The sequence below is a fragment of the Pelophylax lessonae genome (assembly GCF_965119305.1).
Source record: "Pelophylax lessonae genome assembly, chromosome: 4".
In the NCBI taxonomy this organism is placed as follows: Eukaryota; Metazoa; Chordata; class Amphibia; order Anura; family Ranidae; genus Pelophylax; species Pelophylax lessonae.
The window spans coordinates 352,312,702-352,337,876 of NC_138771.1; the positions used below are offsets into that span (position 1 = coordinate 352,312,702).

A 25,175-nucleotide genomic window follows, 5' to 3' on the forward strand; every position below is an offset into this window, starting at 1 on the left:
TATTGCAGCAAAAGCATCCTTTTTATTCTATCTTTTAATAGGCTATTTGCTTTTTTTTTTTTTTTTTTTTTTTAATTTTGGCTAGAGTTATGCTTTAAAAGCAGCATACTTCTCAGATCCTACAACACTAAGCAGACATACAAAATACAGAGCTATGGTTATGGGGAAGATTTGATTGTTCATATGTATAAACAACATCCAGTGAAAGTTCTACAGTCTGGCTAAAATCGCCAGATTATTAGCAGATCCTCCATTTTGCTGGATATTTTACCTCATCAATATTTTATTTGACCTCTTCTTCAGGCAACCTAACCCCATTACACAGCCCAATTTCTCATATGGGTCCCTGTGGATCCAAATGTTCCACACACAGCAATAAGATGAAAACAAAAATCACTACTGTTGGCTAAGTGTCTGACAGACATTGCTTCACAAAAGATTCTCTTAATGGAGAACTTACTAGCAGCCTTGATGAAGCTTCTCTGAAACTGGTAAGTCATGAGGGGCCCTGGAAGCATCCTGCAATATAAAAATGTATTATTGCTAACAGCGCATTCTTCACAGTTCAAATTACATACACAAAAGCTCATTGTTATCAATACAGTTGCACAGGAAAAGAAAAAAAAAACATTTTACACATCTCTGAGTCATGGTTAGTTTTTAAACATAAAAATACAAGCAAATAGCAGACATGGTTTCAACGAAAGCTATAATGGTGATGTGTTGAATGTATTTAAAGTGTTACTTAGGCTCCATTCACATATAGGTGTCTTGGATGGCGGGCAGATTTGCCTCGATTCTGCCCACAATGCCAAACCATTGCAAGTCGCGAGACACCCATGCGATTCCCGTGACTTGCATTGGCACCCCAAATGTGGCTCGATTTTGCCGCGATTGTCGCCCGACGAATGACGGTAAATTACGCAAACAGAATCGCGGGATGTCTGTCGCCCAAAAGAAGTTCTTGTACTTTTTTTGGAGCGACAGGCACCCCACGATTCGGTTTGCGTGATTTTACTGCAATTCGTCGGGTGACAATCGAGGTAAAATGGCGCCATTGCAAGTCACAGTAATTGCACGGGTGTCCTGCGACTTGCATCGGTTCGGGATCGCCTGCAGAATTGCATCAAATCTGCCCGCGATCCCAGACGCCTATATCACACCTCCAAACTTTTTTTTTTAGATGGGAGCGTTTGACACCTATTAGCAAAAGTATTTTGGCATATTACACACCCCTGACATGCCGGTCCACACTAGCGCGACTTGTCAGGCGACTTGTCAGCCTGACAAGTCGCGCTCCCTCGTGGTCTATTGACCGCTACAGGACCCGTTTTAATAGGAGCGACACAAGTCGCTCCGACTTAGAAAAAGGGTCCTGTACTACTTCGGGGCGACCTCGGAGCGACTTGCATAGACTTCCATTATGTGAAGTCCCTGCAAGTCGCTCCAAAAACGTGGTGCATGGTAATGCACAAGTCGCCCCCCGAAGTAGTAAGGAGTCGCGTTGCCATAGTGTGAACCGAGCCTAAAGGTTTAGAACTCAGAAACACTTTTTGAAAGATAAAAAGTGCATTTTTTATACATCTTTATAGATCAGACCAATACGAGGGACAAATGAAGAGGGACAGAGGGACTTTTTTCTAAATCAGGGACAGTCCCTCGAAGTCAGGGATAGTTGGAGCTATGCCTATATGTGAATGGAGCCTAAATCCAGGAGTCTGCATTTACTATATCTGGTCTCCCACAGAACATGGAAATGCAAATATTTTAGTAAATATAAACTGCTAAATATCTTTTCTCATCAGCAGTAGTGTATATTGTCGTCATATGACTTCTATGTGTGTCTGGCTGAGCACTGGTAAGGATTACAGGAGGAGTTTTCATTCTCCTCTGACTGACCTATGAGGCTACAGAACCCCTACCCTCTGTATGGACAGTAGTGATTGGCCCTGTGCTGGTCACATGCACCCTCCCAAAAAAAAAAAAAAAAAACTCTAGCAATATACACCAAACTGAGCATGTGAAAAGTGCCTCCAAGGCTCTGGTCCATTAGGAGATGGATTGGGGATTGTGGAAGAAGGAGAGGATCAGAGAAGACAGGATCAAACCACTTTTTACCCAATGTGGCGGATTACCCCCCTTTTAGGTTCCACAGTGAGTGTAACAAGCATGCTGCTTATACAGACTGATTTTACTGTTGTGGGTTTGGTTAACACTTTAAATGTTCTAAGGGGCCTGGTTCTGCGGTGAATATTTTTATATTGTGCTAGTATGTGATGCATACTAGGACATTATGCCATTATCTTGCAGGGTTTTTTTTTTTTTTTTTTTCTTTCAACGGTTTACTGCCGCTTTAAAATGCCCGGGGGCCAATTTTTTCTTTCTTTTTTTGGTGCAGTTTTTCAGCTTTAATTTACTTACTGAATGCTAGCAAACAAAAATGATTTCTGAAAAATATCAGGAGCCATATGAGCTCAAAACTAAAGCTTACTGTCCCAAATGCAACTAATAATACCCTACCCATACTCATAATACAGCTCCTGTGCAAAAACACACAAAGTGTTCAAATATTATTAAACTTTAGTATACAGCACTATACTAGTCATTCTCCTTTAAATAGTGATATGGTTCAACTACAAATACCTAGGCCACGTGAGCAACACAGACACGTGGCATTGGTACATGTAGTCTAACATGGTACATTGGTACATGTAGTCATGTAGTGCTGTATTTTAAAGAGGAAGTAAACCCTCCTCAGGAAGTTGTACCTATAGGTAAGCCTATGATAAGGCTTACCTATAGGTACTGTAAATATCTCCTAAACATGCACCGTTTAGGAGATATTTACCTTACATGCAGCCAGTGACATCACTGGCGCATGCGCTCTGAAGGAACGGCCGCTCGTGCCGTTCCTTCAGAGTCCCTGGACATGTCGCCCGTCATAGAGGTGAGTGAGCGGCACGGCGGGGGCTCGTTCTAAGGTAAGTATTGCATAATGAGCTAGTATGCGATGCATATTAGCTCATTATGTCTTTCTCTTGCAGGGTGAAAAAAAAGAAAAAAAAAAAATTAGAGTTGACAACCTCTTTAAGGTTTCAAATGAATATGGTTTCTACCCCAATTTCTTTAAAAGGCACATTTTTTACTTTTATCTTTAGCACTTCCCTACATACTGCGTCTTTAACATACCTCAAATACGTCTTTAAAGCACTTGTAATTGTCTTTATTTCCCACTCTGTAGAGACTTCAATTTCAGCTTCAGCAATTTTAGGATCTGAAACATAAACAAAAATACGTCAATCAATACAAAGAAATAATCCCTAACACAATTTTAGAGTAAACCTATAAAATGGCTGCACACTTTTCTGTGCATATTTTCATACCCTTTAATGTACATTATCAACAATCGTGCGATTTTGCTGTCATTAAAAGGTCCAATAGCAGTCAGTATTGCATAAAGGATCAAGGCATTGCATTGAAGTGAAAAAGCATTATTTAAGACAATGACGAACTGCATTTTATTTGTATGACACGCGCTAAAATGCATTACATGATAAGGATTAAGATTTTCAGCCACAAGATGTATTTTTCAAATCTCATTGGCTCCCGGCATAAAACAACGGTCATATTTTAATAAGTATCCTTATCCTGGTGTATTAGGTTTGTTAATGGAGCCTGATTTTATATATGTTTACTTGAAAGCAGAATTACTTTCATAAGTTTTTTAAATATATTCCAATGTCCCTTAACCCCTTCTGGACCAGAAGGATTTGTCCCCTTAATGACCAGGCCATTTTTTGCGATTCGGCACTGCGTTACTTTAACGGAAAATTGCTCGGTCGTGAGACGGAGTACCCAAATAAAATTGATGATCTTTTTTCCCACAAATAGAGCTTTTTTTTGGTGGCATTTGATCACCTGTGCGATTTTTATTTTTTGCACTATAAACAAAAAAGGAGCCTCAATTCTGAAAAAAAAAAATAATATTTTTCACATTTGGCTATATAACATTACCAAAAAATAAAAATCTCATTTTTTCATCATTTTAGGCCAATTTGTTTTCTGCTACAAATCTTTAGTAAAAAAAAAAAAAAAAAAACGCAATAAGCGTATTTTGATTGGTTTGCGCAAAAGTTATCACATCTACAAACTAGGGGAAAGATGTATGTCATTTTTATTGTTTTTTTTTTTCACTAGTAATGGCAGTGATCTGCAATTTTTAGCGGGACTGGGACATTGCGGCGGACAGATCGGACCCCTAACTGACATTTTTTACACTTTTGGGGGGGGACCAGTGACATTACTACAGTAATCAGTGCTAAAAATATGCACTGTTACTGTAATAATGCCATTAGCAGAGAAGGGGGTTACCCTAGGGGTGATCAAAGGGTTAAGTGTGAACCTAGGGGAGTATTTTCTAACTTTATGGGGGATGGACTTGTGAAATGACCACAGAGACCTGTGATCCTATATAGAAGGATCACAGGTCCTCTGTGATCATTCCAGAGAGAACAATGGTTAGCTGTGTTTACTAGAGCTGACCGTTCTCTCTCAGCAGGGAGCGATCGCGGGTGGCCGGCGGCAATCGGAACCGCCGGTTCCGTGCATCGGATTCCCTGTTGCCATTCACCTACACCATTCCTACAGTAAAGCATGGCGGTGGTAATATCTTGTTATGGGGGTTTTTCGCTGCAGCAGGGACTGGAGCACTTGTCAGGAATGAAGGAAAAATGGATGGGGTAAAATACCATCAAATTCTTGAGGAAAATTGGCTGCCCTCTGCCAGAAAGTTGTCAATGGGAAGAAGGTTTACCTTCCAAGGAGGGACATGCAGTCAGGGGAGGCAGAGCCTCTCCTGTCATTACCATAAAAAAAAAAAAAAAAATGATTGCGCTTCGAGGGTCATAGCTCAATAGCTCAGTGACCTGGGGTCATAGAGACCCCACATTTTATGGGTAGGTACCTGAAGTCCTACCCCACTATTGGTCACAATTTTTTAGCACCTATGATTCTGGAGATAGAGGGCTGCTTGCACAGCCTTTCAGAATCTGTTTGCAGCAGACTGAGAGGATGAGCTCACAGTGGCTCTGATTTCTTGTCAGATTCACTGAGCTCAATGGACAGCTTGGTTGGAGCCTTGGACCAATAGTAAAGCACCATTGGTCCAAGTTGTCCAATAAAAATGATGCAGTGGAGTCTGTCCTCTCACTGCAGTGTCATAGAAGGGGGCACGTGTCTAAAAGACGCATCTTCCCTTCCAACCCAGCCCTCTTAACTACAAGGAAAAAACATGGGTTTATGGGTATAAGATTTACCCATAATCCCATGTTTTTCTCACACTGTTAAGAGGGAGAATCTGCTGCTGCTGCTGAAAACGTACTTTTTAATCAAGCAAAATAATATATTATGCTATATGTTATAACATAATAATGTATTATTTATCTATTTACTGTGAAATTACTGGTATGAAGTTATAACTTCAAGCTTCAGTAATTTATCCGCTAAGCCACCTGCTTGAGTACAGTTTCTTAAAATATAGTAAATTATCCTTTAAACAATATATAATATTTGTATATTACTTATGCTAATTAACCACTTGCCACCCAGGCCAATTCTGACACCTCTCTTACATGTAAAAATAATTTTTTTGCTAGAAAATTACCTAGAAACCCCAAAAATTATATATATATATATATATATAATCATTTTAGCAAATACCCTATGGAATAAAATGGTGGTCGTTGCAATTTTTTATGTCACACGGTATTTGCGCAGCAATTTTTCAAACGCATTTTTTTTTTAAAAACGGTTTCATGAAGAATAAAAAAAATAAAAAACCCACTATAGTTAGCCCGATTTTTTTTGTATAATGTGAAAGATGATGTTACACTGAGTAAATAGACGCTTTAAAATTTTTTACAGGTTACATTTTTCCAGTTACAGAGGAGGTCTAGTGCTAGGTTTATTGCTCTCGCTCGAACGTTCGCAGCGATACCTCACATGTGTGGTTTGAACATCGTTTACATATGCTAAAACACGTCCTTATGCTGGTTAAATTAGTAAACTATGAGAACTAATGAAGGTGCTATATACTATCTATATAATCAGAGAATTGTTCAGGTTCTATTCTTTTATTATATAGATTATATATGTCTCATTCATTAGTTCTCACAGTTTACTCATTTAACCAACATAAGGACTTGTTTTAATAAAATCAGGACTGTTGGTGGCTACATAGAGCACAGTGTCATCTTTATTTTTTATTTCTGCATTCTGTAACAGCCCTGTGCTTGACCAGTGAAATTTCGCCATTTACAGGGCTGTTACAGAATGCAGAAATAAAAAATAAAAATCTGCTGTCAAATAGATTCCTTTCACCAGACACTTATTTGTCTGGGGGAATCTGATTGATTGCCTGCGTCCTGACATGCAGGTTTTTCAGCGTAAGGAAATTGTCTGAAGATGCAATTTTTCATCTGACAGCGCTTGGCTACGCTATGGGGGTTTATTCACTAAATGATGATGTGGGGTTTATTCACTAAATATTGTGGTGGTTGTATCTGGCTCTGACACTAGCCAGTGCCTCAACAGCCGCTGACCTCACCGCACATCCCTGCTTCCAACATGACGACTGACCGCTCTGCGACCGACTGACCGCTCTGCGACCGACTGAAAGCTCTGCGACCGACTGACCGCTCTGCGACTGACTGACCGCTCTGCGACTGACTGCTCTGCGACCAACTGACCGTTCTACGACCGCTCTGTGACCGACTGACTGCTCTGTGACCGACTGACTGCTCTGTGACCGACTGACCGCTCTGCGACCGACTGACCGCTCTGCGACCGACTGACCGCTCTGCGACCGACTGACCGCTCTGCGACTGTCTGACTGTGCTCTGCGACTGACTGACAGTGTTCTGTGACCGACCGACTGGTGAAGATCTTTGGACGGGTGAGTATCCTTGCGACTGGTGAGTATCTTTGCGACTGGTGAGTATCAGCGACTGGTGAGTATCAGCGACTGGTGAGTATCTGCGACTGGTGAGTATCTGCGACTGGTGAGTATCTGCGACTGGTGAGTATCTGCGACTGGTGAGTATCTTTGCGACTGGTGAGTATCTTTGCGACTGGTGAGTATCTCTGCGACTGGTGAGTATCTCTGCGACTGGTGAGTATCTTGCGATTGGTGAGTATCTTGCGTCTAGTGAGTATCTTGCGTCTAGTGAGTATCTTGCGACTGGTGAGTATCTTTGCGTCTGAGGTATCTTTGCGACTGGTAAGTAAGTGAGTGTTGTGCAACTGAGTGTCAAGTGAGTGAAGCGGAGTACCAGAGGGTGAGAAGGTAGAGTTAGGAAGCCAGGAAATAGCCACATAGGATAGACTTAAATTACTGAATCCCCATTAGATTAGATAGTAGGTACAATGCCCGGCGGGTGTGGAGATGCGACTCGGTGTACATCTTGTAATATGTATGCGTTCCTCAGACATGTGATCGAGGGCGAATACATATGCGCAAAATGTAAGCACGTTGTTTCCCTGGAAGCTCAGGTCCTGAATCTAGGGAAGCAGCTGGCAACACTGAGACGAATGTCCATACCGGAGGAGAGCCAGGATTGTACCAGTCAGGTGCAGGCAGGGGTCTGCACAGAGGTGGGCGGAGTATTGGAGGTGCAGGCATCAGAGCAGTTTAGAGGGGTGACAGTTAGGAGGGGTAGAAGGGAACAAGGCAAGGAGGCTGATCCTGGGCTGGAGCACCCCAATAGATACGCCCCGTTGTGTGATGTTGGGGATACCAGTCAGGGACCAGCATTGCTGGAGCAGAGTGACGCCCCTAGCTGCCAGGGGAAGAACTCCTCCAGTAAGGCCGGGAGAAAGGGAAAGGAAAGACAGGTGCTTGTGGTAGGGGACTCAATTATTAGAAGGACAGATAGTGTAATCTGTGACAAAGACCGTGTGTGCCGAACAGTCTGTTGTTTGCCGGGCGCTCGGGTTCAGCACATCGCGGATCGGGTGGACAGATATTGGGTGGGGCTGGGGAAGACCCAGCTGTCATGGTACACGTGGGTACCAACAGAGATGTATAGTAACGAAGTAGAACTACTTAAGTACTGTACTTAAGTACCGAAATGCGGTATCTGTACTTTCCTAGAGTAGAATTTTTTTCTCCTACTTCTACTTTTACTTCACTACATTTTTTCGATGATTTCGATACTTCTACTCAAGTATTTTTTTTTTGTGCTGCATAGTTACTCGTTACTTTTAAAAAAATTACCACTGCCAGAACAGTAGATGGCAGGTTGCATAAAGCTCAAAAAAATGTGTATAATGTCATTTGTAAATCAGCGCATACGAAAAAAAGGCTGTGTATAATAAAAGCTGCTATACCAAATCTTTCCAATAAAAAGAAAATATGAAACAAACAAATAAATGATGCTACAGCGCTTAAAGTGCATCAAGAAACTACTAACAAACACCGGTTAATCATTTGAATAAATCATTTGAAATAATAAAAACAATATGATGTTCATACTTTTGACTTCTTTCTTTAATAACTACATAACACAGTACTTGTACTTCTACTTTCAGTACTTGAGTAGAAATTTTTTTTCAAAACTACTGGTACTTTTTACTTTTAGTACTTAAGTAGCAAATTTTTTGAAAAAACTACTTGCAATACTTAAGTAAAAAAAATGTTGAATACTTTAGTACTTCTACTTAAGTAACTTTTTCTGCGAGCACTTCCACTTCTACTCAAGTAATTTTTTGATCGAGCACTTGTACTTTTACTCAAGTAGAAATTTCGAGTACTTTATACAAGTCTGGGTACCAATGACATAGGCAGAGGAAGACGGAGAGTCCTAAACGATTTCAGGGACTTAGGCGCTAAGTTGAGGACTAGGACCTCCAAGGTAGTATTTTCCGAAATACTACCTGTACCACGAGCCACACCAGAGAGGCAGCGGGAGATTAGGGAAGTTAACGAGTGGCTGAGGAGCTGGTGTAGTAAGGAGGGTTTCGGGTTCCTGGAGAACTGGGCTGACTTCTCAGTCAGTCACCGGCTCTTTGGTAGGGACGGATTGCACCTAAATGGGGTGGGTGCAGCCGTACTGGGTGCAAGGATGGCCAAAAAGTTAGAGGAGCTTTTAAACTAGGGAATGGGGGGGAGGGTACAGATGTAGAATTAGACAGTGGAAAGCAAGTTTCAGAGGGCAGAAATGGGGGCATTAGCGGTAGGGTGTTCGGAGCTCCTATACCCAGGGTGGGTATGGGGAAAAATCAAGAGAGCAGCCTAAAAACATCAAATGAGGATAAATGTAACCGATCAAAATTAAGAGGTTTGTATACCAATGCCAGAAGCCTGGCCAACAAGATGGAAGAGCTGAAACTGCTGATGTTTGAGGAGGACTTAGATTTTGTTGGGATAACTGAGACTTGGTTTGACAGCTCTCATGATTGGATGGCGACCATTCAGGGGTATTCCCTTTATCGCAGAGACAGAGAAGGTAAAAAAGGGGGAGGGGTATGTCTGTATATTAAGAACAGCATACAGGTAAATATGAGGGATGATATTAATAATGGAGCTATGGATGAGGCAGAATCCCTATGGGTAGAGCTTCAAAGGGATGGCACGGCGGGGAAGTTAATATTGGGCGTATGCTATAGGCCCCCCAACCAGAGGGAGGAGGGTGAGGCGGACCTCCTTTTACAGATAGGATTGGCAGCAAGGATGGGAAATGTCATTATAATGGGGGACTTTAATTATCCAGATATAGACTGGGCAGAAGGAACCGCAGTTCCTAAATGTTTTGCAGGACAATTTTATGGGTCAGATGGTGAATGCACCGACAAGAAACAATGCGGTACTTGAACTACTGATTACCAACGATACAGACCTGATCACGGATATAGAAATACGGGACAACTTAGGAAACAGTGACCATAGGGCAATAAGTTTCAGTATTAATTACAGTAATAGGAAGCAGAGGGGTCATATAAGAACACTGAATTTCAAAAGAGCCAATTTCCCTAAACTGCGCTTGCTGCTAGAAAATATCAATTGGGATAGAACCCTGCGAACAAAGAACACGGAGGAAAAATGGGAGCGCTTCAAGAGCATACTTAACAAGGGGGTGGGCCAGTGCATTCCACAGGGAAATAAATTTAAAAGAGCAAAAATAAACCCTGGATGGCTAAACTCCAACATAAAAATGTATATTAGTGCTAAAGAAAAGGCCTTCAAAAAATACAAGACTGAGGGGTCATTGGCAGCATTTAAGCATTACAAAGAGTGTAATAAGAAATGTAAAGATGAAATCAGGGCGGCTAAAATAGAACACGAGAGACATATAGCGGAGGAGAGTAAAAAGAACCCCAAGAAGTTCTTTAAGTATATAAACAGTAAGAAAGCGAGGCCAGAACACATTGGCCCCATAAAAGATGATAAAGGAAATATGGCCACTGAGGACAAAGAAAAGGCAGAAGTGTTAAATAATTTCTTCTCTTCAGTCTTCACAAAAGAATCGGGGGGCTACACGAACCCAGCTTGTAAGGCCGAACTAAATAATACACCTCAGGAAGTGCCGCCATGGCTAACAGAGGATAGACTTAGAGCTAAACTAGAGAAACTTAACATAAATAAATCCCCGGGACCGGATGGCTTGCACCCGAGGGTTCTTAATGAGCTCAGCCAGGTGATTTCCAGACCATTATTCTTGATCTTTAAGGATAGTTTACAGACGGGTATGGTGCCAGCTGATTGGAAAAAAGCCAACGTGGTACCAATATTTAAGAAGGGGCCGAGATATATCCCGGGTAACTATAGGCCGGTCAGCCTAACATCTGTAGTCTGCAAAATTTTGGAGGGGATGTTAAGGGACCACATACAAGACTTTAGTAATGAAAACGGTATTATAAGTAGTAATCAGCATGGATTTATGAAAAATCGTTCTTGCCAAACCAATCTATTAACCTTCTACGATGAAGTGAGCAGCCACCTAGATAAAGGTAAGCCTGTGGATGTGGTGTATCTGGACTTTGCAAAGGCCTTTGACACCGTTCCCCACAAACGATTACTGTACAAACTAAGGAAGGTAGGTATGGATCAGAAGGTGAGTACCTGGATAGAGAACTGGCTCCAGGGGAGAGTACAGAGGGTGGTGACTAATGGGGAGTACTCGGATTGGGCGGGTGTGGAAAGTGGGGTCCCCCAGGGTTCTGTCCTGGGACAAATCCTGTTTAATTTGTTCATAAATGACCTAGAGAAGGGGATATCTAGTACAATCTCAGTATTTGCAGATGATATTAAACTAGGCATGCCAATATCTTCTATGCAGGATGTGGAAACCTTGCAAGCAGACCTGAACAAAATAACGGGGTGGGCAACTACATGGCAGATGAGGTTTAATGTTGATAAATGTAAAGTAATGCACTTGGGGGCCAGAAACCAGAAAGCAAGCTACTCACTAGGGGGGGAACCTCTGGGCGAGTCTAGGATGGAAAAGGACTTGGGGGTACTGGTAGACAACAAGCTTGGCAGTGGCATGCAATGCCAAGCCGCCGCAAGCAAAGCCAACAGAATACTGGGATGTATAAAAAAGGGGATTCACTCCAGAAATAAAGAGATTATTCTCCCACTCTACAAGACTCTGGTCCGGCCACATCTAGAGTATGCTGTCCAGTTCTGGGCACCGGTCCTCAGGAAGGATGTGCTGGAATTGGAGAAAGTCCAGAGAAGGGCAACAAAAATAATTAGGGGAATGGAGGACATCAGCTATGAGGAAAGACTACAAGCACTGAACCTTTTCTCTCTGGAGAAAAGACGATTGAGGGGGGATATGATATCAATGTATAAATACTGTACTGGTGACCCGAGCATAAGGAACAAACTATTCAGAGAAAGGAGATACAATAAGACACGTGGCCACTCACTAAAACTAGAGGAAAGGCGGTTTAACCTTAAAGTGCGTAAGGGGTTCTTCACTGTAAGAACGGTAAGGATGTGGAATTCTCTTCCACAAGCAGTCGTATCAGCAGGGAGCATTGATAGTTTCAAAAAACTATTAGATGGACACCTTAAAGACCACAACATACAGGGGTATACAATGTACGGTTAAAAGCAAACACACACACACGCATCATAGGTTGAACTGGATGGACTGATGTCTTTTTTCAACCTCACTAACTATGTAACTATGTAACTATGTAACAATGACCCAAAGCACACAGAAAAATTGACCACACAACGGTTGAAGGAGAAAAAGGTGAATGTCCTTTCATGGTTTAGTCAGAGCCCAGACTTAAACCCCATTGAAAATCTGTGGAAGACTGCAGTATACAAATGGTCATTATCAAATTTAATTGAACTTGTTCTGCAAAGAAGAGTGGGCAAACATTGCAAAGTCTATATGTGCAAAGTTAGTAGAGAAATATCCCAACAGAATAAAGGCTTTAAATTAAAGCAGAAGGTATTTTAACAAAATACTGACTCAAGGAGGTAACCTTTTTTTTACAACTCAGTGACACTGTTTTTGATAAAAATTTATGACATGTTGGTGTTATACACTATATTAACAAAAGAATTGGGATGTCTGCCTTTACATGCACGTGAACTTTAATGGCTTCCCAGTATTAGTCCATAGGGTTTAATATTGAGTTGGCCCACCTTTTGCAGCTATAACAGCTTCAACTCTTCTGGGAAGGCCATCCACAATGTTTAGGAGAGTATCTATGGGAATGTTTGACCATTCTTCCAGAAGCGCATTTGTGAGGTCAGGCACTGATGTGGACGAGAAAGCCTAGCTCGCAGTCTCCGCTCTAATTCATCCCAAAGGTGTTCCATCAGGTTGGGGTCAGAACTCTGTGAAGGCCAGTCAAGTTCCTCCACCCCAAACTTGCTCATGTACAGTATGTGTATTTGTACTTGAATTTTGGTATACTTTATGTATTTCTATCAGATCTGTGCGGTAATACAGTGTGAAACTGCCCCCATGAAGAGCTTCCTGTATTAGGACCGCTCACTGATGTTATTTATCTATATTGGGACCTGTCACACCACTGAAAAAAAAAATAGGCCTGAAAAAGGGAAATTATTCTGCATCCACTAGGAAAACTGACTACAATTCTGAATAATAAAAATGCATTTTTATTCAGCAATTGCGTGAAAGACAAGAAGAAAAACACTGGGGTTAATTATGACACTAAACAACTTAATGCTAAACTGAAGGCAGATATAAACACATAAATGAATGCTGCTATGCTTTTAGTAATAAATCATAGAATGAATTTTTTTTTAATATTCAATAAATATGTATTGTTTTTTTAAAGCACATTTTTGTTTCCAAAAAATAAATACATACTAAGTATGATCAGTCATAGTACAGAGCGTAGGGAACTTGACTTTGTACAAAATGACTCGTCAAATGAAAATATTTAAACTATTCTCTAATAGCTACAGTAGTTCCACCTCCCAGAAGAGGGCAAGAATATAGAGACCCCCAACAAGGAGAATGGTCTGGGCTTTACATGCATGAGTTTGAAACACCTGCCTTTGACTATGTAGAATAGATCATTTGATAGACATGGTTATAGAACATTTTCACTTTTGGACAGTTCAACTAAATATTCCTAAAGGTGCCCTCTACTTGGCAACCTCAGAAGCCCCAAGGGGGAGGGAGTTTGGGGTAAAATGTACTTTTTGAATGCAATTGGTTTAGGTGTCTGAAAATAACTTGGTGTCTGCCTCTTATAGTCTACTGTACAGCAACACATTGTTATCGGGAGAGGAAAAGATAGTCCTCTGTTCTAATATTAGCATGCAAATGTACTGATAAAGATCAAGGTGCCAGGATGAGAGCACAGAGTGATGACCTCATGCATCTACTACTGTTCTGTCACCATTCAGGAAAAGGCTAGAGGTGGAGAGAGAACACTATTGTATTCCCTAATGCTGGGGACACATGGGTCAAAAGTTGTCTGAAAATGGTTGGTTTGGCAGGAACTGGCCAACTTTTGCCCCATTTGTACAGAAGCAGGTCTCATGTGTTGAACGAAAAAACTTAGTGTGTACCAGGCTTAAAGTAGTTGTAAAAGCTGAAAGTTTTTTACCCTCATGCTTTCTATGCAAAAACCTTTTGTGTGCACCTACCCCCCCCAATACTTACCTGAGCCTGATCTTGATCCAGCAATGTGCATGAGAGCAGCGGCTCTCCCAAGTCTCTGCCTCCTCATTGGTTGAGAAAGCAGCAGGAGCCATTGGCTCCTGCTGCTGTCAAGTCTAGCCAGTACGGATGGAGGAGGGGTGGAGGTGAGCTGCATGCTGTGTCACACATAGGTGGCTCAGAAGCAAGACACTTGCTATGGGGGTACTCAGAAAGGCGGAGTAGCCAGGAGTGCCAGCAGGAGATCCGAAAATAGGAGAATCGAGGCTGCTCTGTTCAAAACCATTTCACAGAGCATGTAAGTATAACATGTTAGTTGTTTAAAATAAAAAAAAAAAAAAGCATAAGCCTTTACTATCACTTTGAGGACCTGTTCACACCTGAGCGCTTTTCAGCTTGTAAAACGCTCATCTCTGAAGTCTCAAAACGCCCAACAAGCAAAATCCCATTCATTTTAACTGTTCAAATCTAGGCATTTTGTCGCCTTAAGGAAATGGTTGAAGCTCAAAAAAGTACATGAGCTTTTTTTTTTTTTTTGGCAGATTACAGGCATTTTTGTTAGATGTCAATGCCTGCCTCCAAACACCTGCAAAAAATGCCTGAAAAAAACGCCTACTACTTGGTTTAAAGGGGTTCTGTTGTTCCAGCTCTACTTTTCATTTACTCTGGAGTCTTTTCTTTGTAACTGTTGGACACATCTTTTTGATACCACTATTAAAAACTTGTTGATCTGTCACCTTTTACACACACACACACATATATATATAAATAACACATATATTCTATTATTTTTTAGATCAATACGGGCAAGATGTGCCCATACATTCTTTTAATTATATGGACCACACTTCAAACCTGGCCTGCCTCCTTGACTTGGATGGGTTCTCCTGCCACAGCCCCGGGAGACGTTTGTCTGACACCCCTATCACCCCTTTCTAGATGCTGGGCTCACTCTTTGAGCTGACTTGTGAGTAATCAGGCTTCTTTACCACTCTAATTTAATTCATATATATATATATATATATATATATATATATATATATATATATATATATATATATATATATAAATATATATATATATATTTTTTTTATCATTTATTATTTCTATATATTTTTTTCATATTTGCTTATATTTAATCAATATATTCTTGCATCACACTCCTGATGAAGTGGACAGGGTTCCCAGGAAACGCGTTTAGTCTTAGGATGTCAAGATATTTTGTGTGTTATATTTATATCTATCATGTATTTTCAATTTGTTATGCATATACCATCATGTACTAATTTATTATGAATTCATCTTATTAACTATGAATATTTATAGGTCAACTCTTTAGTTCATATGTTTTTACTAAATTTGGAAATTGTCATTATGTACTTTATGATCATGGAATATTTTATTTATTTATTTTTTAATAAATTTGATATCATATGCACTTTGTATATTAATTTTGGTAAAGTGGCCTGCCTCATTTAAAGCCCCATGACCTCTTCAATTTAGTTTGTATACATATTTAGGGATGGAGGCTTGTCACTGTGGATGCTTCGGGTCACTATGCTTTTTCTATAAGTAGAACTTGTCCTGATTCTGCCTGCAATCCAAAACGCCAGTATGTGAACGGAGCCTTAGACATCCAGTTTATCTTGACTAATTGTTTCCCTTCATATAACATCTTCTTATGTAACATTACCAAACACGTCTCTGGCCAGAGGGTTTTTTTTTATAGCACGTACAAGTCTTAATCTGTACAAGCTGAAGCTCCTCCATTTAGATCATTCCTTTCCCAGCCTTGGCATGGATTTCACATATTTCCTAACAATCTTGTTTGCAAGCTTCTGCCATTTTCTACATTTTCTATGTATAAGTTCAAACAAGTGGTAATGTCGGTCTTATTCTTTTCCCTCAAAGTAACCAAACAAACACTCAGGAAGAACAAAGCCGGTGTAGAATTAGCTCTTGGTATGTGCCAGTGCCCTATCAATCATCACTTATGAGGACATGTGAATCTGAATTATGAATGTATAGTCCAAGATGGATATCTCCATCGATCGGAAAGGAAGGAAAGAATACATCTTTTTATCTACAGATGTCAATCTTCTTTTTCAATAAAACAATAATCATACCTCTGATTACTCCTTTTACCTTGTTTTGCCTAATAAAAGCTCACCCTGATTTTGGACCTCTATTTATTCTCCAGAAGAAAACTATATGTGTACAACACTTTCTGCAATTTTGTGTCTTTGGTAATAACACTGGAAAATATATTTGTAAAATTCTTGAAGTGTTATTATCTATTGTGTTGGTATTGAATATACCCATATTTAGTGTAAATAAAAGGTATAAACAAATTCCATACTATTAATCAGGTAGGCAACAGGAATCAAAGCAAACAGTTTATTTGTAAAAATGTTATTTTGTCTTTGACACACATTACCCAATTTTTTGATTAACTGTAAGTCACTTTACTCCTAAGGAAAAGAATGGGTGCTCAGAAGACAAAAACAAATTTAAGCAGGTCTAGCTGGGTTAAAGTCCTCCGGAAACCCAAGGCAAGAATGCCAAAGAGGGACCCCTCCACTGTGGAGGGGAAGAGGGACCCTCCACAGTTTCAAAAAACAGTAACATTCCCGGGACATGCTTGGAATGTAACTGTCACATTGGTTGTGCTCTCAACCAAACTGTCAAACCATCCAATGGCTGCATGTCATAATTGATCACATGTGCAGCACCATGGCAGTTGATGAATAAACAGAGGCCAAGATGGCAGAGACCTTGCCTGAAAACAATAGGAGGATTTACTTCCACTTTAATTCCATAAGAAGATGAAGGACAGCCACACACCGATGGCGTTACAAAGCTTACCAGTTTATTACACGGCGAACCACAACAGTAATTCTCACCCAGAAACAACTTCTCTCCTTCTCCTGCCTCAGCTGCAGCTCCTCAGAAGACAGGGAAAACGATCAACTAAAAAAAACAGATAAACACAGACCGAGGGTGCAGCTCTGTACAGCAATAGGTACCGTTATTCAAAGCAAGAGCATGATAAAAAAAATGGCCACTCACAAGAGTGATAATATTAGGTGGAAGTCAAAGAACTGCTTGTATTGCAGTGTTCCTGAATGGGCAAAATCTCCCCACCTGAACAGCTCTGACAAATAAAGATTCGATATAGCAAAGCCTGATCACATGACCATACTGGAAAGAACCAGTGGGCATGGCAACACATTTCAATAGACAACCCCTTTTCTCAAGCCAATGTATTATTTAATGTAATGAATAAAATTATAAACGTCATACTTCTCTGTTTTGTAATAATTTTGCACACAGCAGCCCTGATCCTACTTTTCTTGGGTCCCCTGCCAGCTTTTCTGGCTCCTCCTCTTCGGCGAGTGCCCCCGTAGAAAGCCACTTTCTACGGTGGCAGTCTTGGAGCCTCGCTATTGACACATTGCGCCCCCCCCCCGCTGCTTCATCACAGGATTTGGTTGACAGCAGTGGGAGCCAATGGCTCCTGTAGCTTTCAATCTACCCAATGAGGAGGAAAAGAGCAGAGAGAACCGCTGCCCTTATGCACAGCTTCATGGATCAGGAATGGGCTTAGGTAAGCATAAGTGGATATAATAAAAGCATGCTAACCCCCTTTATCCTTCATAAAACATATGATCACAAAACCAGTAAAATTGCCTTTAATATTGCTGCTGTTGAAGTAAAAGCAACTGTAAAAAATTACATATAAAGTGCCAGTGCTCCTAATAAATACAAAAGGTGAATTCATAATAAAAATACATATAACAAGAAAATTCTGTGAGAATAATAAAACTCTGTGATAAAAACAACAAAGGGAAATCTTATACTGAAAAGTGCCAGTGCTCAAGATAAAGAAGTTGTATGCGGATTATCCTGGTGCAGTGCTGGTTAACACATCAATTCACTCCGTATGAGTTATGTCCCCACCCCAATGTGTTCAAACTCACCAGATGAGGGTCGAGCCCTCTTGGCTTATGCCACAAGAGGTCAGTAAAAAAATCTCCACAGATCCGCTGTGCGTGGTTAGGTGTCCTTTGCTTGTTCTCACACTGGAACCAGATGAAAGCTCACATACATAGAAAGGTTAAAACAAAGAGGGATTTCACAGTGCAAAACCATTTTTATTTAAAACTTATTAAAAAATGGTTTAAAAACACTCACATTCTTAATCCCTGACACCCAGGGATCATCTGTCAGTATTTAAAAGTCGTTACCACCACTTGGGTAAAGGAGCTGGCGTGTGGACATATAGAAACTCGGAGACCCGAGAGGACTACTCACCTCGGGTAGTAGTAGCCCCGAACAGAAGCAATATCACAGGCAATTTCACTGGTTTTGTGATCATATGTTTTATACAGGATAAAGGGGGTTAGCATGCTCTTATTATATTCATTTGTTATTTAATGTGCATGCATTGAGAGAGCGCAGCTGCCCTGTCATTTTACGATACAAAAATCCCATTTTCTCTTTCTTTCATTGATGGACACAGCGTTACATAAATTATAACTACTGGAACTCCAAAAGCAGTGCCAAAAGGACATATAAAATAAGGTTGCAGCGTTAAAAACGGTGATTTGAAGTGACAAATAATCCAAAAAATGTATATGACAATTCAGTCCATATAAAGTCTTTTAAAAAATCCACAAATGTGCTAATATTCAGTGCCGGTATAATCAGACATTCCTCAACCAGTGATCCTTCACCAAAAATAGGAATGCCCACTCACCAGACCGATATGCTGCCTTATCAGGACAGCTACTGCGTTTTAGTGTAGTATCAGATCTTGAGCGAAGCAGGATATATGGGGGTTCACACCAGAGGATATCTCCTCCAATACTCCCAACAAGGCAGGTGTACAAATCAGCAGACATAGGAGAGAACAAATATTCTCATAGTGTAGTATTTATTTAAAATGAAAACAATAGGACAAGGCTGCCAGTGACAGTCTGTGTGTCTCTCTCACATTGAAGATGGAATACACATTATCCCAATCCACAAACAATAGGGAAAACCTGTCTGACATGGAGGGATGTGTAATACACACATTATTTAGGAATTACAGATTTCATGGCAATGGGAATAAATCTTCATATTTCTATATGAAGATATTGCTGACAAATATTACTGTCCCATCTGAAGCAATTGAAACCATTAATTATTGGTTTTTCACTACCAGTGATGGTGAATACCATCACAAGGACAAACTTTGCCCCATTTCTGGTTACCCCCAGAAAAAAAACATTTTGCGGACCTCCTTGACGCTCACAAAAGGAGGCCTACGGAGCCAGAAACCAAAGAAGATGTCCCTCCACCCCAATAATGGGTGAGGGCAGACATTCATGCTGAAGGGGTCTCGTCTGCTGGTCCGGGGAAGCTAGCTCTAGGCTCACTAGACCAAGGTTGCCTGGAACCTTCTGAAGATCTATTTCCCCTTTTCTCAGTCCCGGAAGCGAGAAATGATGATGATTTCTTTGAGCCAAGGAGGTCCCCCGTCTGCGATAAGGCTCCTTCGAAAGAGTAGCCCCAAACAGGCGATCCCCTTGAAAGGGCAGATCGATGAGAGCATTCTCAGAGGCCTGGTCTGTGGACCAATTCTTAAGTCACAGCACACGCCTAAACACCACCGCTGAAACAAAGTTTGGACAGCACAGGAGCTGTAACCAAAGCTGCATCACAAATGAACTTCAGCCCATGGGCCAACTGGTCCACTAAATCAACATAAGGAGGAAACCTGCTCACCCCCCCCCCCCCCAGGGCCTAGTGCAAAAGCTTAGCCCATTCAGTTAGGCTCTGAGACACCAGGGCAGAGGCCAAGACTGTCGCAATGCTGAACCAGCCATAGTAAACATACTGCGTGCCACAGCCTCTGCTTTCCTGTCAGCCAGGTCTTTAAAGGATGGGGATTCCTCTACAGTGATAATGGTTGCCTTATTCAACCTGGAAAGAGGAAGGTCCACTTTTTTAAAAGGGATTTCTCAAAAGGTTAATGTACTGCAAAACGTTTGGGGACCACAAAGGGTAACCTTAGTTGTTCCCATTCCTTCTAGGTAAACCTATCAAAATAAGGCACATAAGGAAACCTCCTTAGAGTGCGAAGTGACTTATGCGTACCAAAAGACACAGCCACATCCACCATATTTAAAGTCTCATGCACTGCAGTAATAGTTGCGTCTACCAGTGCTTTTCATCCACTGCTGTGACCATGGAGGAATCATCCTCACTATCGGACGGACCTGGGGGTGTGATATTAAGCCCCTTGAACGGACGGCCTCCACACCAGCATCCGGCTCAGAATCATATGAGATAGACTGAGCAGAAGAAGGCGGGAGGCGCTTCCTTTCAATGGGCGTAGCCAAGTGGTTTTTGTTCTGCCTAGTTCTACTCCTGGAGGAGGCAAGATAACCTTGTAGTTATGATTTTTGGAGTGCTGTGTCCGTCGATAAACGAAAGAGAAAGTTGGGTCTCTGTCAGAGGTCATGAGACTTACAGCAGGACAATGACCCAAAGCACATGTCAAAAAGCACCCAGAAAAAGTTTAAGACAAAGCACTTGGGAGTAAAAAAAATGGCCAGCAATGAGTCCAGATCTAAATCCCATGTAGCTCCTGTGGAGAGATCTCATAACAGCAATTGGGAAAAGGAACTGGAACAGTTAGTAAAGAAGAGTGGAGAGGTGTAAAACTCATTCATGATTACTGGAATTTTTTTTTCAAGGGGTGGGCTACCAATTATTATTAAGGGTGCCAATTTTGTCCAGTCCCTTTTTGGAGTTTTACATGGAATGTGTAAAATTTGTCTTTTTGTTTCTCCACTTTTTGTGTCATACCAATGCAAACAAAAGAATTAAACATGAGAAGGCCTAAACATTTGGAATTGCAACAATATTCCAGACAAAGTGGTGCATTATCTGACAGAAATGCAGGGGTGCCAATATTTTTGGCCATGACTGTATTTGTATCAGTCTCTCCTACCATAGTCCTGAGCACATAGACACATACAAATACACAACAATTTGAGACAGAAGAAGGCTACGTTTTAAAGAAGGCATGAAAGGTCCATGCAAACACAAGATGAATTTACAAAGCCCTTGCACACTGGGGTCTGGCGGGAACTGAATTAAAAAGAGCAGTGGTGCAAGGCAAGAATGCAAAGCACTTAAGCCTAGTAAACACGGGCAGGATGCGGCATCAGACGGTTCAATAGGAACCGCCCGACGTTCGGCTCGTGTGTACTCAAACAGAACACAGCAGACTTCTGTCCGACCAGCGCTTTCAGTCAATGGCTGAGAATTCTGACCAGAATGCATGGTTAGTACAGCGGCTCTTCTTGAACCGTCTTTTTTTTTCCGTTTAGCCCTGCTGGATTGAATAGAAAAAAACTAGTAGTGTATAGCAGGCTTTAGTCACTAGGCTGCCTTGGTGCTTTGACAGAGGATCATTAACCACTTCCTGCTGGCAAAGCATACAAGTCCTCCGATTACAGTGGCCTGCGCACCTACAGGCATCATCCCGGTATCATTTTGTTCAGCCAGCGATTCTGTACAAGGCAGAAGTGATCTGAGTGGCTCATAAGCCACTCGATCACTTCTGCGGGTGGGGGAAGGGGGGTAACACCCCCCTCCAGCCGCCACATCTCCCGCACTCTCTGGTCCCATCGCATAGGCCAGGAGCGATGCAGCTGGTAGTGATGGCTACCCTGTATAGAGAGAGAGGAACTGATGTTGTTCCCCCTTCTCTATAACCCTGGAAACTGGGAGTGATGAGTCGTTTGTCACTTCTGGTTCCGCCTCTGCTTCCTTGGCCACCAGGTAAGTAGCTGATCAGACCAATCTGTGTCTGATCGGCTACATGGGAGGCCAAAGGAGAGATTTGGGGTCTAATAGACCCCAAATTTCTCCATGCGAGGACCTGTCACGACCATCGCCATCACAAGGGATGCTGTTCATCCCTTGTGATAGCAATAAAAACAAAAAAAGTGTAAAAAAAATATATTTTTGTATAAAATAAATAAAAAAAAAATGTTTTAAAGCTCCCCCGCCCCACTGTGCTTACGCGCAAATGCGAATGCATAAGTTACTCCTGCACGCATATATAAACAGCGATCAAACCACAAGTGAGGTATTGTCGCGAACATCAGAGCGAATGCAATAATTCTAGCACAGACCTCCTGTGCATCTCTAAACTGGTAACTTGTTAAGGCGTTTAAATCGTCGCCTATAGAGAATTTTAAGCACCATAGTTTGGCAAAATTCCACGGGCAGACAAAATTTTACAGCATGACATGTTTGGTATCTGTTTACTTGGCGTAAAATCATCTTTCACATTATAACAAAAAATTGGGCTAACATAGCGTTTTGTTTTTTTAATTCATAAAAGTTTTTTTTTTTTAAAAAACAGCTTAAAAAACAGCTGCGTAAATACCGTGTGACATTATAGATTGCAGCACCCACCATTTTATTATAAAGGGTCTCTGCTTAAAAAAAAAAGGGGGGGGGGGGGTTCCAAGTAATTTTCTAGCAAAAAAAAAAAAAAGATTTTTACATGTAGGAGCGAAGTGTCAGTAATGACCTGGATGGGAAGTGGTTAAAGCAGACAATATCTCACAAAAGTGAGTACACCCCCCACATTTTTGGAAATATTTTATTATATCTTTTAATGTGACAACACTGAAGAAATTACACTTTGCTACAATGCAAAATAGTGAGGGTACAGCTTGAATAACAGTGTAAATTTGCTGTCCCCTCAAAAGAACTCAACACACAGTTATTAACCTCCTCAGCGGTATTCCCGAGTGTGGCTCGGGGTTAACTTTCAGTACCAAAAGCGGTAACCCTGAGCCCCACTCGGGATTACCCCAGAATGTTACTCCCCTTCCCTGCGCTACCCCGCCATCCTCCCCGCTCTGTGCATGGCCAATTGCCGGCACTTGCCTTCCGGTTCCCTTCCTTATGAGCATTGCGATGCAGGGTGGTGGAACCACGGCAAATTCAAAAGTGTACATACACAAATTACATGATACAAACCTTTGATCCTAATGAATTACACTGTATCATGCCATTTCAGCACAGGATTGCACCTGGTGACTTTTCCAGTGCCCTGCCTGTGCTTTTCCAGTGCTTTGTGCCTGGAAAATTTTGAACGACCATGGCGTCCAAAAAGCGTTGTTTTTGCGCAAAAGCGATTCGTGGGAAAATTCGTCATCGGGTACAGAAAGTGACGACAGCGACGATTCTGATGTCTCTTTCTGGCACATAGCTTGTGGAATTTGGGAAGTATATCAAATTATTCTACAGAATTTCCGGGTGAAAGTTTGAAGATAAGAGAAACTAAAGTTTTTTTCCAGATACATTTTGATAATTTACAAGTGCATCCCATAAAATTAGAATTTTATCAAAAAGTTAATTGATTTCAGTAATTCAATTCAAAAGTGAAACTCATATTTTATATAGACGCATTACACAACCAACACCAGCAGATGACATGGCTCCCCCCAAATCATCATTGACTGTCGAAACTTCACACTGGACCTCATGCAACTTGGATTCTGTGCCTCTCCACTCTTCCTCCAGACTCTGGGACCTTGATTTCCAAATGAAATGCAACATTTTCCACAGTCCGTGAGGGGAGCCATGTCATTTTCTGGTGTTAATCCACTGTGTTTTATCAAGTCCAAAGTCAGTGCAGCCCTCTACAAGGAAATTCTACAGCACTTCATGCTTCACTCTACTGGCCAGCTTTATGGAGATAGTGATTTCATTTTCCAGCAGAACTTGGCACCTGTCCACACTCCCAAAAGTACCAATACCAGGTTCAATGATCATATGTAATTAGAAAGGACAGGCGCATGCTCCGAAACACGTTACGTCATCATAGGTGGACAAGCCGCTCACCGCTGTTGCTGGACTGACACTGCTCCCCCATTGGACTCTATCGAGGCGGCGTCATCTCCCGGCTGCTGGTTCAGCTGTGAGGAAGAGAGCGCCATGCCACGGGGTTGAGAGAATAACAGGAGAAGCCCACACATTACCTACATGTAAGTGTGCTATATTGTTGTTTAATAAATCGTGGTTGTATTACTGAGTGGCGCCTGTCCTTTCTAATTACATATGTGCCAGCGGGATTCCAGCTTCTGCCTGCTCACAGTGCTGCCTTCAGGAACCAACATCGGATTTTGCCACATTAGGATCAACATCCCTCCATTCCATCTACAGCTCAGTGCGGGTCCTATCCATCGGCACAAGCGCCCAACACACCACTTGTCTCTTAGGTTCAATGATCATGGTATCACTGTGCTTGATTGGCCAGAAAACTTGCCTGACCTAAACCCTATAGAGAATCTGTAAAGGGATTGTCAAGAGGAAGATGAGCGACCTCAGACCCAACAATGCAGACGAGTTAAAAAGCCGCTATCAAAACAAACTGGGCTTCCATAACACCCCAGCAGTGCCACAGGCTGATGGCCTCCATGCCACACTGCATTGATGCAGTAATTCACGCAAAACCAAGTGTTGAGTGCATACTATACTGTACATGGACAAACTTTTCAGTAAGCCAACATTTCTGTATTAAAAATCCTTTTTTTTTTATATATAGCCTTATGTAATATTCTAGATTTCTGAGATACTGAATTTTGAGGTTTCGCTCGCTGGAAGCCAAAATCAATAAAATAAAAATAAATAAATGATTGAAATATATCACTCTGTGCGTAATGCATCTAAATAAAATATATGAGTTTCACATTTTGAATTGATTAACTAAAATAAATTAACTTTTTGACAATATTCTAATTTTATGAGATGCACCTGTATATACAATATACGCGGTTATAAGTTGGTTCTTACAGACCATGTTTTCCTCATGCATTTATTGTTCAGATTATGTAAAAAAAAAAAAGTTGCACATTAGTGCTAATATGTTATAATATTACATTTTTTAATGAATGTGTCAATCTTTGCAGCATTCTACAATCTTCATGTCAGAAGTACATT

The 25,175-nt window shown here is 41.3% G+C and overlaps 1 protein-coding gene across 3 annotated transcripts in view; it reads right to left on the reverse strand.

Annotated features, from left to right (window-relative positions):
* The window catches only part of ARHGAP26 (Rho GTPase activating protein 26), a 771,897-nt gene that overhangs the window by 343,220 nt on the left and 403,502 nt on the right, over window positions 1-25,175 (reverse strand). For all 3 annotated transcript variants that reach the window (XM_082255674.1, XM_082255673.1, XM_082255672.1), the window contains exons 15-16: window positions 3,190-3,274; window positions 461-519 (exon numbers count right to left, since the gene is read on the reverse strand). In XM_082255674.1, the coding sequence (XP_082111800.1) occupies window positions 461-519; window positions 3,190-3,274 (144 nt within the window). The remainder of the gene's footprint in view (window positions 1-460; window positions 520-3,189; window positions 3,275-25,175) is intronic.